The sequence below is a fragment of the Zootoca vivipara genome, chromosome Z, assembly GCF_963506605.1.
Source record: "Zootoca vivipara chromosome Z, rZooViv1.1, whole genome shotgun sequence".
NCBI lineage: Eukaryota > Metazoa > Chordata > Lepidosauria > Squamata > Lacertidae > Zootoca > Zootoca vivipara.
The window spans coordinates 26,357,935-26,382,981 of record NC_083294.1 but is presented as its reverse complement, the minus strand read 5'-3'; the positions used below and the strand labels follow the sequence as shown (position 1 = coordinate 26,382,981).

The window sequence follows — 25,047 nt, the reverse complement described above, 5'->3', positions numbered from 1 at the left end:
GTTGTTGCTGCTGCTGTTTAGTCGTTTAGTCGTATCCGACTCTTCATGACCCCATGACCATAGCACGCCAGGCACTCCTGTCTTCCACTGCCTCCCGCTGTTTGGTCAAACTAATGTTTGTAGCTTCAAGAACACTGTCCAGCCATCTCGTCCTCTGTCGTCCCCTTCTTCTTGTGCCCTCCATCTTTCCCAACATCAGGGTCTTTTCCAGGGAGTCTTCTCTTCTCATGAGGTGGCCAAAGTATTGGATCCTAAGCTTCAGGATCTGTCCTTCCAGTGAGCACTTGGGGCTGATGTCCTTCAGAATGGATTGGTTTGATCTTCTTGCAGTCCATGGGACTCCCAAGAGTCTCCTCCAGCACCAAAATTCAAAAGCATCAATTCTTCGGCGATCAGCCTTCTTTATGGTCTAGCTCTCACTTCCATACATCACTACTGGGAAAACCATAGCTTTAACTATACGGACCTTTGTTGGCAAGGTGATGTCTCTGCTTTTTAAGATGTTGTCTAGGTTTGTCATTGCTTTTCTCCCAAGAAGCAGGCGTCTTTAATTTTGTGATAATGTAATTCATTACATACATTTCTGAAACAATGGACAGCCAAGACGGACAATGGACAGCCAAGTTTTTGCCCAAAGCCAACCTGCAGCGGAACAGAAATAGCACTGCATGTGATGTACTTGGGGTGGAACAGAGGCTGATGCCTTCTTCTATCCCTAGTCAAAGAGCTGCCATACCTGAGACAGGTGTTGCTGCAGCTTACCCCGATGGTGCAGGAGTGAGGGCAGAATTTACCAGACTTCAAAATACATATATATCCTTCTAATTTAGGTATGAATTCAGAAGCTACAGTAACACCATGTATGTAACATTTTTTTAATAGCTTTCCCTCATAATTAACCTCAGAGAGGTTATCTCTGAGTGGTACCCTCCAGTTCAACATGCATCTCTTTATTTATTTTAAATGTATTTATTAAAGATTTTTTCAAACAACAAAAATATAAAAAATATACAAAACACAAAAAGAAAATACAAAACACAAGAAATACAAAATACAAGAAATACAAAAATACAAAAACAAAAATTCTAACTTATAACCCTTATTTCTAATCTATTGACTTCCTCATTCCACCTCCTTCTACGATTCTTTACATACCATCCTTAGTAAACTCTAAATCTTATATAAACTCTAATTATTACTTTAATATTACCTTATTTCTCTATCTTTTACATCTTATCCTTTTACAATCTATTTATATCTTACTTCTTAATAAAATTATAATTATCTTCTAACAATACTTATTTCACACCATTGTATTATCTACAACTTCTTTGTATCTCCCTCACTTCCACTAATTCTAATCTATTATACGCTTATTCTTTAAATAAATCTTAAATTTCTTCCAATCTTCTTCCACTGCTGCTTCACTCCGATCCCAGAGTCTCCCGGCATCTCTTTATTTAAGCCAGTTGTGACAATGCAGTTTGGCAAATAAGTAATTATTGCTTATAATCAATACACAGCATCACTTTTGGGGGCAGGAATTTGACAAGCAACTTAACTGTGAATTGCACAGAAGCCATTTTTAAAAATAATGACCACACTTTGGAAATTCTGTTGCAGAAAAGAATTAAACGCTTTGTTAACAAATAGCATATGGGGGGAATATGTACCCTCCCCCTTTCAATTTAAGGCTTAATGCATTTTTGAAAAACAAAAAAGCAAATGGAAAAGATTATTATAGCAAGCTGTATGCATGCAGGACATTTTAATATTAAGCCTTGGGTACAAAAGGCAACAAAGCTAATTTGATACAAAAGAATGTTTACTTATCTATTAAATTTCTACCTTGCCTCATCATTTACTTAAGCCCCTAGAATGAGGTTCAATTAAAAATACGCACTTAAGCCACAAACAAAAATAAGACAATAGGAACCCTTTAGATTATTATCTTTTTCAAAAACAGAGCTGTCATCTTACCAACAAATTGGAGGGGTAGCCATGATCCTGTGGGCACCTTCCTACAATCCAATGCATGTCTACCCAGATGTAGGTACATGTAAAAGGTAAAGGACCCCTGGAGGTTAAGTCCAGTCAAACTTGACTATTGGGTGTGGAACTCATCTCGCTTCAGGCTGAGGGACCTGCCGTTTGTCCACAGACAGCTCTCCTGGTCATGTGGCCAGCATGACAAATCCACTTCACAATGGAACGCTGCGACGAGTGTCAGAGTGCATGGAAATGCTGTTTACCTTCCTGCCACAGTGGTACCTATTTATCTACTCAAGCTTGTATGCTTTTGAACTGCTAAGTTGGCAGAAGTAAGTCACACTTGATGGAGCTTACCCCCAAGCAAGTGTGGCTGCTGTCCTAAACACACTTGGGAGCAAGTTTCATTGAACTCAGTGGAGCTTACTTCTGAGTAGTCTTAGGACTGCGGTGAAACAGATTGTCTTTCCATACCACAAACTTTCAATGCTGAGAAGCTTTGAGAACGTATCTTCACATGGTGAACTATATAGAGACCTTCTCACATTTTTTCATAAGTAGTTTATATCTCTGATGGCAGCAGTGTTTTTAGCGTTACCTCCACTTTTGCATCTTCTTCCTGCAACAATCACATGTTGAAAATTTTCAATTTGCAAGCTGCTGCTGGTATTGGGGGAAGAGGGCATCCATGCAATTGAGGCACCCAGTTGCAAGGTGCCGTAATGGCATGCAGCCCCTACACACAGGCAGGTAGATACTTATGTGTTGAAATTTATCTGCAGCCAAACTGGTACAACAATTGAAAATGCCATTCCTGCCCAATTGCCTTCTGAAATAAAAAGTGTCTGGCCAGTTTCCAAACTCTGGAATGTTGAGCTTCCTTGAGAAGAGCTTCCTTTCTCATGCTCAGGAGGAGCCTGATTTTGATGCTGCACAGAGCTGGGCCAGGCTGCCTTCCAAAACCTGTGCTGCACCACTGGTCCCACCCAATCTTTGGTCCAAGGTGGTGCCTCTGCTAGCAGCCTACACATGCACGTTCCTCTATTTCATACCACATGCTGCATAAAATGTATGTTGTTGTTTGGTCGTTTAGTCATGTTTGACTCTTCATGACCCCATGGACCATAGCACGCCAGGCACTCCTCTACATGTATACAGGAATATAAACACCTCCCCCTTTCTTTGATAAAGTTGCTTCAAGTACCCCTGGTGTCTGGATCACTTAAGAAAGGAAAACCTCAGGACCATGTCAAAAATTCAACACAAGGATCATTTGTCCAGCTATTGTCCATGTAAATAACACATAATGCACATTTAGCTTTTACTGTATTAACAGGCAGTGTCCTTCCTCAGGACCCTGCATGCTATGGCCTTACCCCAGGCCACATCTCTCATGGGCCAAGTCCAAAGCCTTATTGAGTGCTAATGCCTGTTCTTGAATTGTAGTAATTGCCTCTTGCTTGTGAGGATAGAGCAATGTGTGGGTGTGTATAGAAAACTCTGGCTTTTGCATGATAATCATATTCATTGCTCTGCCCACTTCTTGCCTCCAGCTCTGACCACTACAGGCATGTGGCTTCCACAAGTCTACCCCCAAGGAAATGTGGCCCTCAGCCTGAAAGGCTTCTCCAGTTAAGGTATTATTATAGTGTAGATCACTCATGTGGGGAAAGTATCCTGGAAAAGTCATGTGTGGCAGGGGTGTCCCATTAAAAGCTGTATTTTTCATCTTTTGGCCAGATAAGCCCCTGAACTGGAGACATTATGAAGGGGAATGCCCGGATACTAAACTTGTAACATTTCTATAAATATTCTGTATAAAGCTAACCATATACAAAGAGCTATGTGTTAATTTAGAATCTGGAAACCAAATTCCTACCAAAGACCCTATTGCTCCTCCCCAGTTTTCTTACCTGTGTCTTGTGTCTCTGTTCCTTCAACGGCATATTCGTGCGGGTACCACACAAAAAAGAAAGTAAAACAGAAATTATTAGTGTGGATTAGAAAAGTAAACAAATCATTAGTAAGTAGGAAAAGGTGCTGATTAATGTTTATTTAGATCAAGTTGTATGCTAACTATCATACAGACCATAGAAGCCATATGACATGCACAATATGATGAGACAATGTGTGCTTGGGCATTGGGTGATGAAGGGGAGAAAGTAAAGTATGCTATTTTATGAGGGTGTAGATTTGGGGGGGGGGCTCAGGCCTGAGGGGCCAAATGTAGTCCTCTGTTTGCTCCTCATAACTGTCTTCAGATCACATCCTCTTTCCTCATTAGTCCTGCTTCAAAGCCTAAGTGTTTTTGTCTGGATCCAGCATGTCCTGGAATTCGAATAATGCCTTATTCTGGATAGCAGAGAAAGGCTTGTGAATGTGTGTTTTAAAGCCAGATGACTATTCTTTTCTTTAAATATATGATTTATTTATTACACTCGTTTTACACACATACATAAAGTTCCTGAATGAAACAAAAATTACTATAAGAACATAAGAAGAGCCTGTTGGATCAGGCCAATGGCCCATCTAGCCCAGCATTCTGTTTTCAAAGGGGCCAACGAGATGCCTTTGGGAAGCCTGCAAGCAGGGCTAGAGCACTCTCCCTCCTGTGGTTTCAAAGACCTGGTGTTCAGAAGTATACTGACTCTGCCAACAGATACATTTGCATTGTAAGAGAAAGCTGCGCTAATATTACATGACAGTTTATCCCCATTTCTTCATTCCCAAGTTATCTTTTAATATATTGCATTACTGGTCTCCAGCTTCCCACTCTTTTCTTTGTAATTTCTATATTTTTAAAACATTATTGTCAATTTCACAATTTGCCATCTGTTCCTATCAGCCTGCAACTCATTCTCTCTTCCTTGCCTTCTGGCTACTTTTCCATGTTTTTGAGAGCATGATTCTCACTAGTGTTAATTTATGCAGAATTTGAATACTATGATATCTTGGCGTCCCTGAATTATCCACATTGATCAATGATTCACACTATTTAAACAGTCAGAAATCATTTCTTTCATTTGTTATTGATATTACTAAATTCCAAAAAAACTCTGGGCTTCCACCATATATGTATAAAGTACCATACCTCTTTATTTATTTGCAAAATGTACATTTACCGTTATCTGTCCCTCCTACCCACCCTACTTTTCTAAGGTGACCCATGCCATTTCCCTTGATGTTCCTGTCTGTTGAAAAATTAGAACCCAACCACTCCTTGTAAGGGAACACACACACACACACACACACACACACACACACACACACACACCATTCTCATACCTTCCTACGTTACTTCCATTTTACCTTCCACTTATGTTTTATTTCTCCACGAGGCTTTTTGAAGTGTTAATATTGAACGTTCAAACAAAAAGGCTTCAGCACTTTCAGGGCATGGAGGGAAAGGGAAAGTGCCCAGCGCTACCTGCATGCATACACAGCATGCACGCTAAGCAATGTCACCGCCTCATAAATGCGGGAGCTTCTAACATCTAACAGTATGTGTGATCTGAAAAACAGGAGGGGCAAAGCAAACCCCATCTATTCCTTACTTAGTGGCATCCATGAAGGAAATAGTGTACATATTACTATCAGTAGCGGACAGTGTGGTGGGTCAGAGGCACCTACCTGACCTCCTAGCTGGTGAGTTGCTGCTGCTTACTTTGAGGGGGAGAGGTCAGTGTGCAGTTAACCCATTTCACCTGTGCCACACCACCCTCCCCACAACCTCATTCTACCCCGTAAGCGGCAGCAACTCACCAGCTAGGTCAGCTATGCGCCTCTGCCCATTACACTGTCTGCCGCTGATTGATATTAGTCTAGCACAGGGATGTCCAACCAGTAGGTCGCGATCTACCGGTAGATCCCCAGCTGATCCTGGTAGATCACGGGATCCTTATCGTGTACAAAAAGCTGCAGGGAAAAGGCTAAAAAACTCTCTGCAATCTTCCTCCTGAAAAACTCTGGGCAATCCACCCACCCCACACACGCTCCCCCCCTCCAATGACAATGGGTAGATCACCGCCAGTGTTTTTTAATACTGGGAGTAGATCGCAATCTCTTGGGAGTTGGACATGCCTGGTCTAGCACATTTTTTCGGGGGGGGGGGAATTCTCTATAACTTTGCTTTCCAATATGAATTAGTTCTTTTTAAGCACTCCGAAGTTTCCTACCTTAGTTCAAGGATGCTAATAGAGTTTCCTGACGGAAGGAGCCTCCGAACAAAATTGAAGTCTCCAATGTATATGCTGCCATCAGTACCAGAGGCCATGGCGACAGGTGCAAAGAGTTTACTGCTGTGAGATGGACCATTGCAGTTGGCACAGGAAACACTCCTCTGGTGCCCATTGCCCATGACAGTTGAGATTACTGGGGGCTGCTGGGAGATGAATATGTTCTCTCCATTTCCTTTATGGACAATACCTGGTTTAAAAACACAAGTACATAATAACCACATACCATTGTGCGTAGTATTTTGTCCAGTTCTGTTCACATTGAACACAATGTAAGCTTTTTATTCGCAGTATATTAATATGATCCTATATGCTCCTTGTACAGAGACCTCCAAAATGAATCTACCCTAAAGATATTTGACGAGGTACCTGGACGATCTGAAGAATTGCAAATTAAATGGCTCCTTTCAGACTCTAATCCAGGCATCCCCAAACTGCGGCCCTCCAGATGTTTTGGCCTACAACTCCCATGATCCCTAGCTAACAGGACCAGTGGTTGGGGAAGATGTGAATTGTAGTCCAAAACATCTGGAGGGCTGAAGTTTGGGGATGCCTGCTCTAATCCAAAGGTCACTGCTACGGTGGCAAGATTCTGTGCAAACGCTATCAGAATTTGGTGCGCCTACACACGAAGTACTTAAATTAACTCCTGAATAGAGCCAGACAGGTTCCATCATAATTTATGGCACAAAGTAAATAATTAATATAAAAATAAGGATCAAAGGTTGATGGATCCCTTTTAGATAAGTTATTTAATTTATTCTAATTTTTAAAAATATTTTAAACATTAATGATGTAATGCAAATTACTGTGCTGGTCGGTGATCGTAATAAAGATTTACCACTACTAATATGTTCATACCCATAAAGTTTGTTAAAATAGCTTTCACTGGTAAATATTTCTAAAATGAGACTCATGCAAAATCTTGGAAGATCCTAATGATCTTGTTGCTCCAAATTCTTTAAACTTTGAATAGCTGTGCTTCACATTTCTCCATCTCATTATAACCTTTACAACAAGATGCATCACGCCTTCTTAAGAACTGCACCATAGTGCAATTAAACAATATAAGGCCACATATATGCTTATTTTCACCCTAACATTCTGAAAAATGTTCTAAAGGTCTCTAGAAGGTACAAGTGGCCCTGAATCAAGAAGATAAGGAAAAACCCCGCTTATTTTAGTACATGTTGAGCTTGATAAATAATGTGAAAAGATACTGTGATGGATTTCAGAAGGAGTGTATTAATTTTGTTTTTTTCAAGGATGAGCAATGTGTCCCTCATAGAATAACATCATTTCAAGGAAGAGACCAATCTAGCCTCATCAGTCAACCAGAGAAGCGGCAGTCCTAAGGAGCCTGCTTTCACTCTCCCTGCCAGATTTTTTAAAACTAAGAAATGATTTTTGTAACTAATAGCCAGTGCCAAAGTTTCCTTTCTTCCTTCTCCCCCCCCATCCCCTTTCATTCTGTGTTTTTTCTTTCAAATTCTGAGGACAAGGACCATTTTTATTATTGATTGTTCTCTATTGGTCTGGCAGTTAAAGAGAGGGTGCTCGAATATTAAAAAGACTTCCTCCTTCCCTATAGAACCTATTGGGTGCTGAGATGGGTGGAGTGGACCCTTTTGGTACTTCCTCGTCCCTTAGAGCTTTTTTTGGGGGGGGCAGTGGCAGTCCCAGAGGTGTGTCCTGCACCTTCATTACACAGCTTCCAGAGAATGCTGAAGACACACTTCTGTACTCTAGGTTTTGGCGCTTGAAGTTTATATTTTTAAGGAATGACCTTCTTTTTATGATTGTGTTTTAATCTGTTTTTAATATTGTGTTCTATGCTGTTACTCACCCTAGGACATTAGGGTGAAGGGCAGGTTAATAATAATAATAATAATAATAATAATAATAATAATAATAATACATCCTCCTTTTGGCTAACATCTCTAAGAACATCAACCAGAAGCAAGCCAGGAAAGTAAACTCCTTACAGGAACAGGTCTTGAGGGAGGAGGAAATGGAGAAGGAAATTTTCCCTGCAAACCCATGATGTCTTAACCCTCCTATATTAGAAACCAAGGGCTTGCCAGGACTTCTTTGAAGGAAATATGAGGTTTGGGGTCTCTGAGAGCTCTCATAAATTGATTGCTCTGATCCGTGGGAGATTTGAGAACAACGAGGATGCTACAAATAAATGAAGAGCCTTAACTGAAAATGGTGAGAGGAGCTTCTAAAGTTCTTTGTAAAGCACACCAGAGTTCTAAACTAGGATGTTCAACTTCACATTCTGGATGCTGTTTTTTCAGTTTATAAATATATATGAAAATAAATGAAAAACAAGACACAGAAACCTCCCCCAGATTTCTCTTGAAGATAACTAGCTGTAGTTCTTAAACTTGAATCCAGAGATTTCTGGAAGGAAGGAAGGAAGGAAGGAAGGAAGGAAGGAAGGAAGGAAGGAAGGAAAGAAAGAAAGAAAGAAAGAAAGAAAGAAGCAATATTTTATGAACAACAAGGGACAAGCTTGCTTTATTTCTCTTTGGAATTTTGGGTGCATTTGGAAGAGCAAACTGGCAATGTGCCAGGATTCTTAATGCACACAGACGCCTTCTCCCTTGGCAGTTAAAATCCACTGAAATGACAGGAGCAGTTGGCCTCTGTCTACGGCTAAATATGTAAAGGCAATCCTTCATCTTTCTCCCACAAGTAACAATATATAATTAGGACTCCAGAGACCCTGCCTCTCTTGAAATAACGTCTACGTGCAAATATTTTGTTTATGGCTGACAATAAAAGAAAGGAGCTTTGGTTTAATAGTGTGTCATAAAGACAAGCAAGCTACAATAACCCCCCAAACACCTTTGTGCACAAAATCAAAATAGTTATTTTTGACATGCTCAAATAATAGTCAATGCTTTCACTAAACAGGTTCCCTAGGATGAAGCCAGAGTTTTACTGTATTTGTAACTTCAAAAAATGACATACAGTAGAAAAGATTGTACTTGTTCAATTAACATTCATAGCCTAACCCATCTCAAAGGTCCCAGGTAGCTAATGAATAGGTGGGTGGGTGGGTGCGCAATGCGCATGTGATCCAACACCAACAGAAAATGCAACAAAATCTCATTATATTAAAAATTATAGTTGAAATATTCCCAGCCCTTGCCACCTTATCTGTGAAATCTGAATACCAGCTTTAAAAGTAGGACTTCCAGTGCTTTTTTCTGGGGGGATGCAGGGGTACGCATACCCCTAAACATTTTGTGAATCTTTGTACTTTTTTCCATTTACTGTATTTATTTCCCTCAATTTGAACTATAAAATGGTGATTTTCTTGAGTCAAAATGAGAGTATCCCTAAACTTTTTTTAAAACACTGAGAGCTTCCATTTCTAAAGGACCCAGTTACTAAACTCTTTCCATGAAAAAAACTGGAGTCAGCCCTATTATTGGGAAGGGCAAGGTGTTTGTCTCAGGCAGTTGAATTTGGGTGCCACAATATGGCAAAAAGTGTCATTTATTTATTTTACTATTGTTGCAGTTTTACTGACAGGAAAGGGGTTGAGGTGCTTATGAAATTTTCTGCCTCAGGTGCCAAAATAAGTTTTGCAGGCCATGGTTATTATTTTGCTCAACTGCATGGGAAGGGGAGCCACCTGCTGATCCATCTCAGGCAGCAAAATGTCTGGTGTCTGCCTTGGAGATAATAGCCCAGTTCAGGCAATCATTACAGACTTCTTTCTGAAGCTGTGAATCCAGAGTAGTTGGTGCTCACTGAGACTGGTAGGGTAGAAGGCAAGAAGCCCAACAGTAGCCGAAGCCTGATTCAGGGCAGGGTGGCACTACCTGTTTCACCTCAAGTGGTGAAATAGAGTGTGTTGCCCCTGGAAAGCAGACTGAGGTAGGTGTAGCAGTGCTTCTTTCATAATAATGGACCAGCCTCCACTGATGTGAATGTGTGCTCCTCCTCTAGTTCCTCCTCTCCCCACTCCTGCCACATGCTGACTTCACTAGACCCTGGCTAGTATTATCAGGATCCCCCACTACATATGAACCAGGGAACTTAACTGACCAGGACAGCAACCCAGAATGTGATCTATGAGACAAGACAAATGTATCACAGAAGCTCCATTTTTGTATTTTACAATGGGAGGGGATTAAGCAGCTGATTTTAGTCAGAACAGCAGGACTAGGGAAGGGGGGTATTTAACCTTGAACCTCTCCCTCCCTATTTAGTTCCCCCAATCAAAATCCCACTCCCCCTACCCTGAAGCTGATATTAGCCCTGCTAGGGAACCAAATACAGGGACAATAAAAGTAACATGTATTTTTCTCCCCAGCGGGGATAATAGGAGATTTACATTCTGAAAACAGTGCTGGTGAAAAGGTTTAGACATCTTGTCTCCCAGCACTGCTGCTTCAATCAAATATTGGTACTCCCCACCCAGCGGCTTTCTGCTAAAAATAGATGTTTTGGGAGATCTGATCTTCCCTGTCTTGGGTAGTTTGGTATTAAAGCTCTGCCTGGACAATGCTTTGCACAGAAAACCCTTAGATCCACTAGATTATCCTTAGAATGGTATTAATTCTTTTATCATGCCCACCAAAAGGGAGAATTTTGAACCTCTGCAGCCAGATCACGTTGAATTTCTTAGCTGAAAAGCTGCTTTTTGATCTGAGACTTAGCCTGAGTTGGGCACACAGAACATAACAGGAAATCCAGATTGTTGTGTGAGGGTATTCATTTTACTTCTCACCCCAAAATAGAGCTTTTACAAACTTGTTCCAACAATAGGGATATGAGGAGCCTTCCAGTAATATATTGACAGATATGCTAGCCTTGCCAGAACACTTAACAGAAGAGTTAGCTATGTGATTATTGGAATGGTAAGATTTTCTGATTCACTAGCTACTCACAGTTCTTCAAAAGGTTTCTTCAACTATTATCTGATGATTTTGCAAAACTGTATTTTTGTCCTTGCATTTGGCCAATAAATTGTTATCTACTTCTACTTGATTTCCTACCTCCGGTCTGCAAGCTGCCTTGAGCACCCCCCCCCCCCAAATCGTGAATATAAATACACAAATAACTAACTAATTCACTTGTCTTTCAGAATTTGGATTCTGACCTAGAATGGATTTTTTATTAAAAAAAATACAAATGCTGATAACAACAGCTATTATAGATGCACACCAACCACAAGATCCACTTCAGATCTCAACTCTGTGCTTCGGAAAGCAGTCTGCCTCTGTCTGGGGTGTTTCACAGGCTGCTCAATTCAGCTCAGGATCTGTTTAACCTATTTCATTTCCCTTTCCATCCACTATATGTAAGTATTTTAAGTGGCATAGAGTGCCTTATACCAGCTTTGGCTGGTAGCTCAACAGGATAGGATAGCCTGGCTTTAGTTGTGCATGCTTGGGTAACCTCCAGGTCCAACCACTACAATTCAACTTACGCTGGGCTGAGTTTGAAGATGGTTCAGAAACCACAGCTAGTATAGAATGCAGGTGATAGATTGTTAACTCACTCTGAGGAGTGAGTATAGACCACTGATTCTGGCCTGATTGCACAGGCTGCCGATTCGTTTCTCGGCATGATTCAAAGTGCTGGTTTTGACATTTAAAAAACCTTTTGTGGCTCAGACCCTGGTGCTGAGACCCTGGGCTTCTCATTCAGGGTCCTTCTTTGAGTATAACCTTCAAGACAGGTCCAGAGGATGGTGATGAGAGAACAGGTCTTCCCTATAGCAGCCTCCTGCTTGTGGATTGTTCTTCCCAAGGAGGCTTGCCTGGCACCAACTCTGTGATCGTTTTTGCACTGGGCAAAAATGGTTTTGCTTTCCCCAGAATTGGGCAGAATCAATAATATGATTGTACTGTGAAGTCTGTTTTTAACATGTTTATTTCTTATTTGGCAGTATATTACTTGGAAACTTTTTTTTAGCGGGAAAAGATACATAAATTCAATAAACCTAGCTGAACCCACCCAATGTTTGCACCTAAATTAGATTTTAGTTAAGAGTGGTTTGCATGTGTGTGGACAAAGATGCATATGTTGGGAAAGGATTTTTGGGATCATAACTGCCAGGAAGATGCAGCTAAGAAGCTGAGAGAACTGTGTTTGAATAGGGGTGGAGGGAAAAGCTTGTGTCCCTGTTATAGTATTTCTGATGCTATTATTATTATCATTACAGTGCAGAATGACATTTCTTACTATCTTGCCCTAGCAAATGCATCCCAGCGGAACAAATTCTCTAGTATAATTAATCGCTGCAAACATTTGAAGAAGTTCATGAATGAAAAGTCACTCAAATATGCATGCCTTTCAATTCCCCACACGTCACATTGTGGCCTGAACTGCAGCTTTTTTAAAAAAAGGTTGAACACTCATTATATATATATATTCATATTCAGTGGCTCAAACTGATGAGAACCTGCTCTTGAGAGTTTAGCTGAGATCAAGTGGTACATTATTTTTTGACCTTTCAGCTAATGAAGTTTGAGAGTACACACTTTGCTTCATCCTACTAGTGCTTAGATTATTGGAGGAAGATGAAGAGAAGTCCCTTAATAAAATCTACTAGCCTTATCCCCTGACCATTCTGAATCTCAAGCATGGCTCCCCTGTAGCCTATAAAATAAGTAGAGGGGGGTGGGAATGGATGATATTGCAAGAAAATAGGGGAAATCCCCTCTTGAATTACCCCTGTAATTAAAGTGATGCTTTATTTGGAACAATTTATGACCATAGTAGACACACATATTCTATTATCTCATAAAGGTCTTCCTCACTTCATCTGCTGTGACCTTGGAATAGTTGTTTCCATCCTGGTTCAGCAAACATCTAGTCACTTCCAGCAATGAGACATTCAGATAAATAGGGCTACTCTGTTGATATTCCATGTTACCTAGTTGTACTGCATATTGAGACGGTGAGAGCCTTAACTGTATCCAGAAGAACACAAGAATGTTAAGAACAGTCCAACAGTGCAACCTTCTATATCGGAAGGAAGTTGTGTGCTCTCTTTTGCTGGAGGTATTTAATCTGGATGGCCATCTATCAGTGATGCAGTGGTCAATGCCTGAACTAAATAGCATCTATTATGCAAAGGGTTGGACAAGTTAGTTCCCTTCCAATGCTATACATCTATGATTCTGCAGGAAAACCAAAGAAGGATTCAGCAGACTTTTCTGACCAGCCATAATACCCTCTGAAGTTAGGAATGTTATTACCATTCGTAATTTTCTATTTTGCAGGGAGGTGAGGTGAAATAACCTTCCCATGCTGCTTAATTCATTGCCAACTGACTTACCACTTTGTGTATTCAAAATGTGGTGTTTGTCCAAGGACCAGCCTCCAAGATTTGAAGCATCCAACTCAAATCCTTGCAGCGTTACAGTCCTTTTCTCCCACAGAATCAGATTTGGACAAGTTTCATACTCATAACCCACTGACACTGAAAAGACATAAAGAACAACACATTATAGACTGGTTTACTTCCCATTTTCCATGGTAATTCTAAGATTAAATCATCAGAAGTTAATCCTGCACTGTTTAAGGGATGGGGCACCTGTGGCCCTCCAGATGTTGTTGGCCTACAATTCCCATCATTCCCATTGTCCTGGAGCTGCTGTTTTAATTTCCCATAATGTCCCGGAGCGAGGCTAAGTTGGAAGCTGAATGGTGAAAGGGCTGGACTACTGGGACTACTGCCACCTGATGCTACCACAAAGCAAGACAAAGGAATCCCACTCATTCAGCAGGGGCTCCATCAAAATGCATTTTGCCAATCACCCCTGCCCCTGCCCCCACCCCTGGACCAAGCCTCATAAGCAACAGAGAAGGTTATTAACCTGCCTGTGGGGACTGCTGCACTTCAGACAGCAGGATGTTCCCGTATCACCAACAACCAGTCTTGCATTTGGATTACTTGCTGAACAGGGCCCTTTCTTGCCATCTACTTTTCCGTGTGCAAGGGTTTATTTATTTTTTATGTAGAGAATTCATTTATACAAAGCCTTGGCTGGCTTGGAACCATATTACTTAAGGGATTGATTGCCCCATCCCATACATGCACAGTCAGTCACTCTGATCTGTGGAACTTGCACTTTTACAAGTGCCATGCAATGTTCATCCTGCCTTTGCAAGTCATTCTTTTACTATGGCATTATCTGTGCTCTGGAACTCCTTGCCTATTGACATTACGCTGGCACCTTCACTATACTGTTTTAGCTGTCTACTTAAACTTTTCTGTTTCAGCAGTCCTATTCAGACACATTATATAATTACATTTGTTTTTAATGGTCTATTGGTTTTATCTTTGCTTTTGATTATGGTTTTATGTATTTATTATTCAGTTGCTTTTTGTATTTTTGTCATTTTTGATATATAACTGAATCTCTATACTGTGTGGAGAATCTTTTTTTCTATGCATTTTGAAACTTAAAAAAATAAAAATACATACATACATACATACATACATACATACTGTACATATATACATACATACATAAACATGCCCCCATGGCCTACAGTTGAAAGCTGTGAGGTCCAGATACTGGAGAGTTCCATCTCATCTGCTATATGTAAAAAAACAGGACCTTAGGAGGGTCTTGATGACATGGTACATGATTACCTGGACTAGATTAAGGATATTGTGACAACTAGAGACCTTTTGGCACCTCCAATCTTCAAAAATATTAACAATGGTCACCCTTCCTTCTGTTTGAGAATGCCTGGCTGCAGCAGGAATAGAGGATGAGAGACTGACACTGAGACAAAGTTCAACCACAGGTTTATACTGCTGTTGACGGTGAACTAAAAGCAACATCCATGAACCAGGCAGTCCTATTACACCTGTCAGCTTCCTTTTCCTTAGGTCACATTCACACTATACATTTAAAGTGCTATGATAGCACTTTAGACATCAATGGCTTCCTACAAAGCATTCTGGGAGCTGTAGTTTGTTAAGGTTGCTGACTGTTGTTAGGAAAGTCCCTATTCCACTCGCAGAGGGTAGACTAAGAATTGTGTGATGGTGGACTGTGTCTCATTGCTGTCCTTGTAGAACTGAGCAAAACTAGAATGGATTTTCCGCTCATCGTCCGCTCTGGCTCCACCTGCTGTTGGGCCTCCCGCCTTCTGTCCCACCCATTCCAACGAGCAGAAGCCACCACTTCTGTTCTCCACAATGGAGAAACACCCTCCTATCCCTCCCTCAAAGCAAGCCCGAAATCTTAATCAAAGGTCACCATGAGTGGGCAACTGCATTGCACCCACTGAGAAGAGTCCCCTTGACCCTGCTCCTCTTCATATTGCACCCTGCTTGTTCATCCACCTCACACTCTGGCTCATGCCATGGTGGTGGTGAGGAGGAGAAGCAGCAGCAGATGCCACTACCGCCTGCTTGCTGATGGGCTCTCTGCCTAGCAGGCATAAGTAGGCGGTAGCAATGATGTGGTAGAGGAGCAGCAGCAGCATATGTACAAATATTATGCATATACTGTACAAAAAAATTAGATCAGTTGACTTTTCTAGAAGTAGATTTATGCACAACACGACAGGCGTGTGATTCAGGTTCAGTTGGGGTAACATTTATGCTGTGGTTCTTGAACATAATATACAGTGCCTCGGTGGAGTAGAAGAGGATGAGAACAGAAATCGCACGGTGGAGGAGCGGGAGCAGCAGGAGGCCCCATTAGTTAAAATGGTACCTCAGGTTAAGAACAGTTTCAAGTTAAGAACAGACCTCCGGATCGAATTAAGTTCTTAACCAGAGGTACCACTGTATAGGCTTTTCTGTAGCCAAAGAGCAAAATTCTGAATACCATTGCTATAAATTATATCCAGGTTTTCTATCCAGGTTTTCACCAAGTATGTATCAACAGCAAAGGTGCAGTGGGGATAGCATATATTATGCTATTATTATTATTATTATTATTATTATTATTATTATTATTATTATTATTAGAATTTATATACCACCCTAAACTTGGAGGTCTCAGGGCGGTTCACAGAATAAAATCAAAATATAAAACCGCAAAATACATAATCAAAATAAATACAACAACCTAATAACCCCTACAACCCAGTAACACCCCCTATATAAACAGCACAAGGAGTTTGTTTTGCATACACTATGCTTAAAAAAGCTTAATAAGCATATCTCGTGTGTGACTATTTCTTAATGACTATTTCTTAATAACATTGAGGCTGGGGTAGTTAGCAGCTAATACAATGGCATCAGTATTTATAACATCCTTAGGAAGCAATGGAAAAATCCACTCAACCTTACAGAGGGGGGGGGGGGGAGAGCAGGCAACTCTTCCGAAAACCTCATCAGTGAATAGGAGCAACAGAAACCACAAAACTTGTCTTAGTAACAGAATGTCGCTTTCAGCTTGCCAGAATTCTTTCCTATGCCATTATCATGAAGAAATGTAGAGTAAATTGCTGCTGCTGGAGCCGAAATAATCGCAGATCCCAAGACTACCACTGCGTATCTGCTGTTAATGTGGCACCTGCAGAGATTCAGGAGCACATGTGCAAGGAAGAACACATTCCTGGAAACTAAAGGACATAATTGCTCTCTGCTCCTGGAGGGAACTACTCAGGTTGCAAATAAGCACTCTGCTTCTTTCAGGGGCATGTACGTGAAAGCTATAACTAGTGAGATGATGAAAAAAGAAGAGAAAAATTGGACTGCATATCCAGGAAGGAATAAAAATGCTGGAATCAACTAGATTTATGAAAGATGAGAAGATGCCTTAACGGCATGTCCTATTATTATTACCGTATCATTATTATTATTATTATTATTATTATTATTATTATTATTATTAACATGCTCTTTGCCCTAAGGTCTCAGGGTGGATTACAACTCTAAAACAAAATATTAAAAAACAGAGTAAAACAATCCCCAAAATTAAAGTGGGTTTGAAAAATATACAACTCAAGTGTCAAAAACCAGGGTAAAAAGGTGCATCTTCAGCATTCACCAAAGGTGATATAAGGTGTCAAACACACCTTTGGTGACTGCCACAACTTAGGAGCTGCCAAAGAGCAAGTTCCTTCCCCCAGACCAGCCCCACAAGCTTCTGAGGATGGTAGGGCAATCAAGAGACCCCCCTCCAATGATCTTAGCACTTGAGAGAGTCTGCATGGGAAGTTTTCAGGTACTTGAATACTGCATTTTTGCATAATGCCTTTTGGGCTATATTAGATGTTAGAAATTATGCTAATAGCTGACTCTGAGGCTTGCCTTTGAAAGTGGTTGCTGGGGAGCAACTGGAGGAAAGGGCTATTGCCCCCATGCCCTTTTTGTGCTGTGGCCACTGTGGGAAAGAGGACGCTGGACCAGGCAATTATTTTGTCTGATGCTGCAGCAAGGCTCATTTCATTTTTTTAAAAATGAAAGATTGTTGCCCTTGTAGATACCAGGTTATACCTATGCCACTAAAATTATTTTTATATACTTGCTTTTAAAACAGGTATTTCTTATTTCACCTGTACTTTATCAATAATTAGATCACAGACACCACTTGAAACAGCAGGCTTGGAAATGAACTGGCAAGTGTTGCAGCTGTTTTAAAACAGGGGTTATACAAGATCTAAAAGAAACTCCAGCCAGAAATCTGGTAGCTGCTGCATTTTGGACCAATTAAGGTTTCTGAGTCGTCTTCAAGGGCAGCACCACATAGTACACATTGCAATAATAAATGAAAGCAGTGCCTTTCCAGGGTCTTAAACAGAAATCTGGAAGAAAACAAAGTGAAGAACAGAAATCTTTTAAACTAGATATGCCAGTGATAAAATCTGGGTCTTTTTGCATGCCAAACAGGTGCTGTATGCCATTGAGCTAGGTCCCCCCCCCACATTAATTCCTATCAGCCCTGAAATTGTCACAGCAGACTGCTGTTTCCTAGGGACAATGTTCTTGTGACACTGCTCTGAGAGATGGCAGGAGGGTATGCCTGGTCTGAGCCCAGATGCTCACCCTGCTGTCCCTCCAGTGATTCATCAGTGCTGCAAAAATGCTGCTTCCACGGGCAGCACTGTCACAACTGCTGTCTGTTGAGCATAGGAATTGATGCACAAGCTCACTCCATCATACCTGGGGCAAGCAGACCTCTTGTTTCATTTATTTCAGGGAGCCACTATCCCCTCTGCCCTCTCACCTTGCTCTCTCTAATCCATCACTTTGAAAGAATATATCTTGCTGGAAGGCACAAAAAAGGGAAGATGACAAGATTTCTCCATTGCACTTGAGTAGAGGGAAGGGGATGTTTTGTATGAAATTTGCTATTTCAATCTGCTCCAATGCCATTTGCTATTATATGGGCACCATGGTATAATTATTGCACACAACTCATCAGTTTTACTGGAACTTAATGATGAATCTTTCTTTGAATAATAATAAAAAGAGAACGATTATGAATGATGAGGTGTCAATTATGGGGGTAGGGAAGATACCACCACAATTCTGGACTTTTTCAGAAGTGCTGTGAAAGGCAGATGCGTATATGATGGACACCCTATAGAACCTCACTTTTGGCATGAAGCAGGATTTGTTATCATTATTTATTAAATTTTTATACTGTCCTTTATCTGAAGATCACCTGTCTTTCATCTGATGGGCAGTTTGCAACATCAAAACACAAAAATCTGTACCATAATAACAAACAAAAACAATACCTTGCAAACTCATGATACTTTTGGGAAACTGACAAATATATGAATGAGGTACTTTAAAGAAAAGATTAGAAAATGTACACAAATTTTACCATGCCACACACATACATGACAGTCATCAAATGAAGATGCTCAAATCTACTTTCCAAAATAAATGACGGTACCAGATTGAACCTTAGCAGGGTAAGAACTCTAAATATGTCATACGGTGGATAATATTTTTCAGCCCAAGGGTCACATTTTATTTATTTATAAAAATATGTACTATATACCACTGTACCATAAAGATATATCACAGCAGTTTACAATAATATAAAAAAACATAAAATCAAACAATAAAATAATAAAGACTTTAAAACAAGTTGAAAGTAAAAAGAAATTAAAAACAAACATCAGGAAACTACTACAGTGGTACCTCGGGTTGCGGACCCAATGCATTCCAGGGTGCCATTCGCACCCCGAAAAGTCCGGAACCCGAGCATGCGTGTGTGCGCATGCGCAAAAGTGCGATAGAGCGCTTCTGCGCATGCGCGCACGGTGGAAGCCGGAAGTAAACACTTCCGGGACCGCCGCGTTCATATCCTGAAAGAACACAACCCACAGTGGATGCAACCCGAGGTATGACTGTACTATGTGGTGTGTACTCTTTAGGGCAGAACAGAAAAGTTTTCTGCAGGCATTTATAAGTTGGCACAGAAGGTGTTCGCACAGTGTGTGAAACAGGGTCAGCAGGGTGTGCAGTTTGGGAAGAATTCCAAGGGCCAGAATGAAAGGCAAGAAGGGCCAAAGGCGAGTAGGGCATGAGGTTCCACATCCCTGCTCTAAAGCAAGAGGAGATGGTCACTCAAGTCAGGACAGGATGAGGAATTACTCCTCTTAGCAGGAATTAAGATAGAATAGTGAAGTACAGGGTTTCCATCCTCCCTGGTGTCCTGTCTTCCCTTTATGTACTGGCAGCCAGAGATTTTTCCTCATAAACCAGAAAACAAATGGAACCAAGCTCCCCACCCCTCTCTTTCCAAAGGTTTCAAAAGGGCACAAACAGACATACTTGCAGTGCTGGAAAACAGAAAGCATTGGCCAGGATGTGATTCATAATGTGCATCCAAATAGATATATTTTCTATGCACATTATATCGTTCTCAATGGGAATCATGTAATGCACACACCAGTGCACATTTTGGCAAAATTACAACTGTGTCAATGCTTAAGAGTGAGAATAATTTGTGCTTCCTTTGTGCTCACTGATGGGCACCATGCAGCCAGTTCTAATAGGCTTCCATGACATCATAACATCCCATTAGACCCTATTTTCTCTAAGCTCAACTACTGCTAGCATTTTGTAAGGCTGGAAGCTCAAAGATCTCTGCCAGGCCATTAAAAAAACTTTTAAAAGAAAATTAAAGGGTAGAGGGACCCCTGACCATTAGGTCCAGTCATGACCGACTCGGGTTGTGGCGCTCATCTCGCGCTATTGGCCGAGGGAGCCGGCGTACAGCTTCCAGGTCATGTGGCCAGCATGACAAAGTCGCTTCTGGCAAACCAGAGCAGCACACGGAAACACCGTTTACCTTCCCGCTGTAGCAGTACCTATTTATCTACTTGCACTTTGATGTGCTTTCGAACTGCTAGGTTGGCAGGAGCTGGGACCGAACAACGGGAGCTCACCCCGTCACGGGGATTCGAACCACCAACCTTCTGATCGGCAAGGCTCTGTGGTTTAACCCACAGCGCCACCCGCGTCCCTAAAAACAAAATTACAAACCTATAAATCTCTGCATAAATTAGGAGGTCCTCAAGGATGCAGAAACCACTGCCTGTTTTGGGTGGCTCTGTTTTCTTTCCAGATGGCTAGGTGCTTAAAGATCTTGAGTTTGCAATTTGAGAAAACAAGTGAGACCTGCAACAAAATGTTGAGGTGTATCTAGCACAAGTGTCAGGGAATGATGTGGCAGTGAAAGTTCCTTCCAACTCTACAATTCTCTGATTCCACCTCCCACCTTGCAGTCTCAGTCTGAGACTACCAGTGCCAACCAGTCAATTTCCTAATATCACAATTGAGAACAGGTGACTTGCATTTGCTCATGTGGTTTGACATCAAATCATGCAAGCAGAACAGTCTATGAAGCACCAACAACCAACTGATCATCAGTGCTCACAAAGCTCTGTCCTTAGCACTTCCCAACTACTGATCATCCGCTTATTATCTACTCTTGAGAAGCCTTATGCAAGAGTCTTGTGGGCAGCGCTGATCAGTGGCGCTTGCAAAGCCCTTTCATCCAAGCCCACCTTTCCCTCCTCTCACCGGACATCATATGTGTAAGGCTGGTAGGTGTAGTTTGGATGGAACAACCTAATTATGGCAGGCATAATTAAGGCTTGCAGACCAGAGGTCCCCTGTCCATGGTTCCTGCCAGACAACCATATTCTCATTGAGGATTATGTAACCTGCATTTTACTCTGCCCACCCACTGAGCTTTCCATTTTATTTTCAAAATAACATTGAGAACATAGGTTTTGTTCCATGTAGTAACAGAGAGGAGATATTCCCAGGCCTAGGTGGGGATGTCAAGGATTGTACCTGGGAGATGAAAAGCAGATGCTCTTTCACTGAGTTACGGCCATGCCCTTGACGTTCCACATGGCCTGGCACCTGAACATGCTCAGTCCTTACAAGGTTGTTTGAAGGGGTCAGCTTGCCTTGTTAGTTATTTTCAACTACTATGTTTATACTTCTGCAAATTTCAGGGTTCCCACAATACAGTGGAACCTCAGTTTACGAATTTTCGGTTTACGAACGCCACAGACCCATCTGGAACGGATTAATTCACTTTCCATTACTTTCAATGGGAAAGTTCGCTTCAGTTTATGAACACTTCAGTTTATGAACAGACTTCCAGAACCAATTACACCCATGCTTCGGGTTAAGAACGCTTCAGGTTGAGTACTCCGCGGACCCGTCTGGAACGAATTAATCCACTTTCCATTACTTTCAATGGGAAAGTTCGCTTCAGTTTATGAATGCTTCAGTTTAAGTACTCCGTGGACCGTCTGGAACAGATTAATCCACTTTCCATTACTTTCAATGGGAAAGTTCACTTCAGTTTATGAACGCTTCAGTTTATGAACAGACTTCCGGAACCAATTGTGTTCATAAACCGAGGTACCACTGTAATGCCAACACCTCCCTCTCTCTATCATTTTCAGAGGCCCTATTTTGGCTCCAATATTCAAGGCACTCACAAACAACCTGAATTTGCTTTTAGAAGGTGTGTTGCTGACACTGACCAGGAAATATCCATCTTTAATCGTGCATCTGCTCACAAGAACAGGAAAACAGAGACACACCATTTGATTAAGTAGCAACATTTTTAAATGACTACTGCTGAGACTTGAAGCACATTGGATGTCTATGAGCCAGTCATTATCTCTCAGCGTAACCCTACCCCACAGGATTGTTGTGAGGATAAAATGGATGGGCAAAAGAACAATATACACTGCCTTGAGCTCCTTAGAGGAATGCATTTTAAGGTTAATAATAATACTGGATAATAATAATAATAATAATAATAATAATAATAATAATAATAATATTTAAAACATTAAAAACTTAAGAACATTTCCGTTGCAGATGCAGCCAGGGAAAGATGATCATTTAAAAGGCTTCTTGGAATTCATACATAATAAATAAAGTGGCTGATGCCCATGCAATAAATCAATAGTTAATTAATTGTTGTTGTTGTTAAAAGGCATACCCATTGCTTCTGCCAAGCCAGAGACTTTTTGGCCGTAGATATCTGTCTTATTCCAAGCAAAGGTATAGACCAAGTTGGTGACAGCAGGGAACCATTTCTGAGCCAGCCGCCCTTCAATTGTAACAGTAAGATGCACTTTTGTCATTCCAGGAGGGATGGTAGAATGTGTCATCACAATGCGTAGCAAGGTTTTGTATCCTGAAGTTCGGCTGCTCAGGTAACTGAGCTTTGTAAAGCTGGAAGGGATGGGGATTTCCTCCTGGACCACCTGAAAAACAGTTGGGTGTGTTAATGTCACAGAAAATCACATTAATGAAAACTCTAAGAAACTTGAAATCATGGTCTATCCTTCTGTTGTTTCCCAATGTGTGGATCTGCAGTTCCTATCCTTCCATTCACAAATGAAACCATCAATTATTTCCGTGGCTCCCTTCACTCCCTTAATTAATTGCACTGCTGCAATAATCAGCTCCACAAGCTTCTCTCCTTAACCCTCACCATTTCCCTAAAAATCCAATATACAGGATAACAAGACTGGACTACACACTTGAGGGTTGTCATACAGTACTCTGGTTGCCCCCCCCCCAGGAAAATGGGTATAACAACACTGGATTGTGCTGGGCTGGCATAACCCACACTTACTCACCAGCAACAGGGGAATAATAATGACATATTTTATTTTAATTTGGGGTTATGCTATTTTGTGACTGCCCTTTAGGTCAGTTTCTGAAAACTAAAAAGGTTGGGAACCAGTGACTTACATAAAAAAAGCAAAATATTCAGTTCTTCATTTTAGCAAATAAAATCTAACACTTAGCTAAAGGTCAATTAAATTATCCACGCTTTAACACAAACAGGGGTCCCCATTCTAATAGATAACCAACTATTTATTGTCATTCCAACAATGATATTACACCATTGGCATTTGTTCTTACCTGTAGTTCTGGTATAATTGTCCCCCTTTCTGGACACGATCCTCCGAACGATGTGAGAGGAAAAGGGAGTACAATGGGATTGGGACTCACAAAGTTACTGATGTCACAGGATGGTGGGTCCACTTCTGCTCTTTGCATGACTACTTTGTCTATCACAATAAACCGATTCCAGGACAACCAAAGTGTCCTTTTCACAGAAAGAAAAGGAGATCTCTCAAAGACCAAGGTGACTGAGATGCCCCCAACAGCCACTAGGTCAAAACTGAAAAGACAAAAGAAGCCTATTTTAAAAATCTGATTCTGGTCTAATATAGCTTCAACAAAACCCTTTTGAAAATCCATCTTTCCAACATTTGGGTTAAGCATTTTCTTTGTTAACCACTCTTCATAGGGCAAAGTGGGAATATTAATATTACCAATCTTTTTAAATTTTGAACCATCAAGTGATACAGCTGCTGCTCTCATACTACTGCCAAAAATGCCTAAATGTATGTCTGCATTTAGTTATTTTATTATACTACATTAAAAAGCCACCTTATACTGAAGCTCTTAGTGCAGCTTACAAGAAATAAAAATAAATTAGAATTCATTAACAAAGAAGCACAAATGCAATGTGAAAAGAAATTGAAGAGTCAAAACAGCATTGCAATGCGTCTGTTGTTCAAACCCTTACTATTGTTATTAAGCTTTTTGTGAGAGGTAGAATGAATACCTGGGCCCCCTTCAAATTCTTAGAAGAGCCAGGCTAGCTCCCTGATGAGGTGACAGCCTAGGTGATGGGCCATAAAGTGGAACAAAGGAAGAGGTTCTGTGCAAGATGGCAGATGGGTCGGGGACCCTCCATCAACATGTGGGCAGTTAGAAGGAGGGAGGCTAGATTGCTGAGTGATGTGAACTAGAAGCTAGATGAAGCAAACCTGCAGATAGGGAAGCTAGAGAGATATTTGACTTCAGTTTGAATCCAAGGCTGCAGCTATGGGGGAAACAAGGCCATCTTGGGGTGTTAATGCTGCAAGCCCCTCCATTGTAGGCTCAGGTTGTATATGTGTATAAATAAACCATATATCATAAAGACACCACCGTCTCTGCTGAACTTCACTCCAAAGGAAACATGAATGCTGGGTAAGTGCCTAGAATCCACTTGGAGACTGAATATGTGTGCTACATTTTTGTTATATTGGAAGCTGCCCAGAGTGGCTGGGGCAACCCAGTCAGATGGGAGGGGAAATGAATGAATGAATGATGAAACAGCTGACCTGCCACTTACACCTTCACTCTTTGCCAACATGGCTGTTTGAGTACTGATATCCTACAATGTGGAGAAGCAGGTAAACAGTCAGTTGCTTACCCACATCCTAAGCCAACCAGCTTTGGGAGTTACTAGGTTGACCTGGCTGCATCAATGGCAGAGTACCTGTGCAAGATGGTTTGCTGGACAATGGTTGC

At 41.1% G+C, this 25,047-nt stretch overlaps 1 protein-coding gene across 3 annotated transcripts in view; it reads right to left on the bottom strand.

Moving 5' to 3' along the window:
- The window catches only part of TENM1 (teneurin transmembrane protein 1), a 375,340-nt gene that overhangs the window by 76,586 nt on the left and 273,707 nt on the right, over positions 1-25,047 (bottom strand). For all 3 annotated transcript variants that reach the window (XM_060270164.1, XM_060270166.1, XM_060270165.1), the window contains exons 17-21: positions 23,602-23,863; positions 22,667-22,934; positions 13,534-13,677; positions 6,165-6,414; positions 3,903-3,923 (exon numbers count right to left, since the gene is read on the bottom strand). In XM_060270164.1, coding sequence (XP_060126147.1) covers positions 3,903-3,923; positions 6,165-6,414; positions 13,534-13,677; positions 22,667-22,934; positions 23,602-23,863 — 945 coding nt within the window. The remainder of the gene's footprint in view (positions 1-3,902; positions 3,924-6,164; positions 6,415-13,533; positions 13,678-22,666; positions 22,935-23,601; positions 23,864-25,047) is intronic.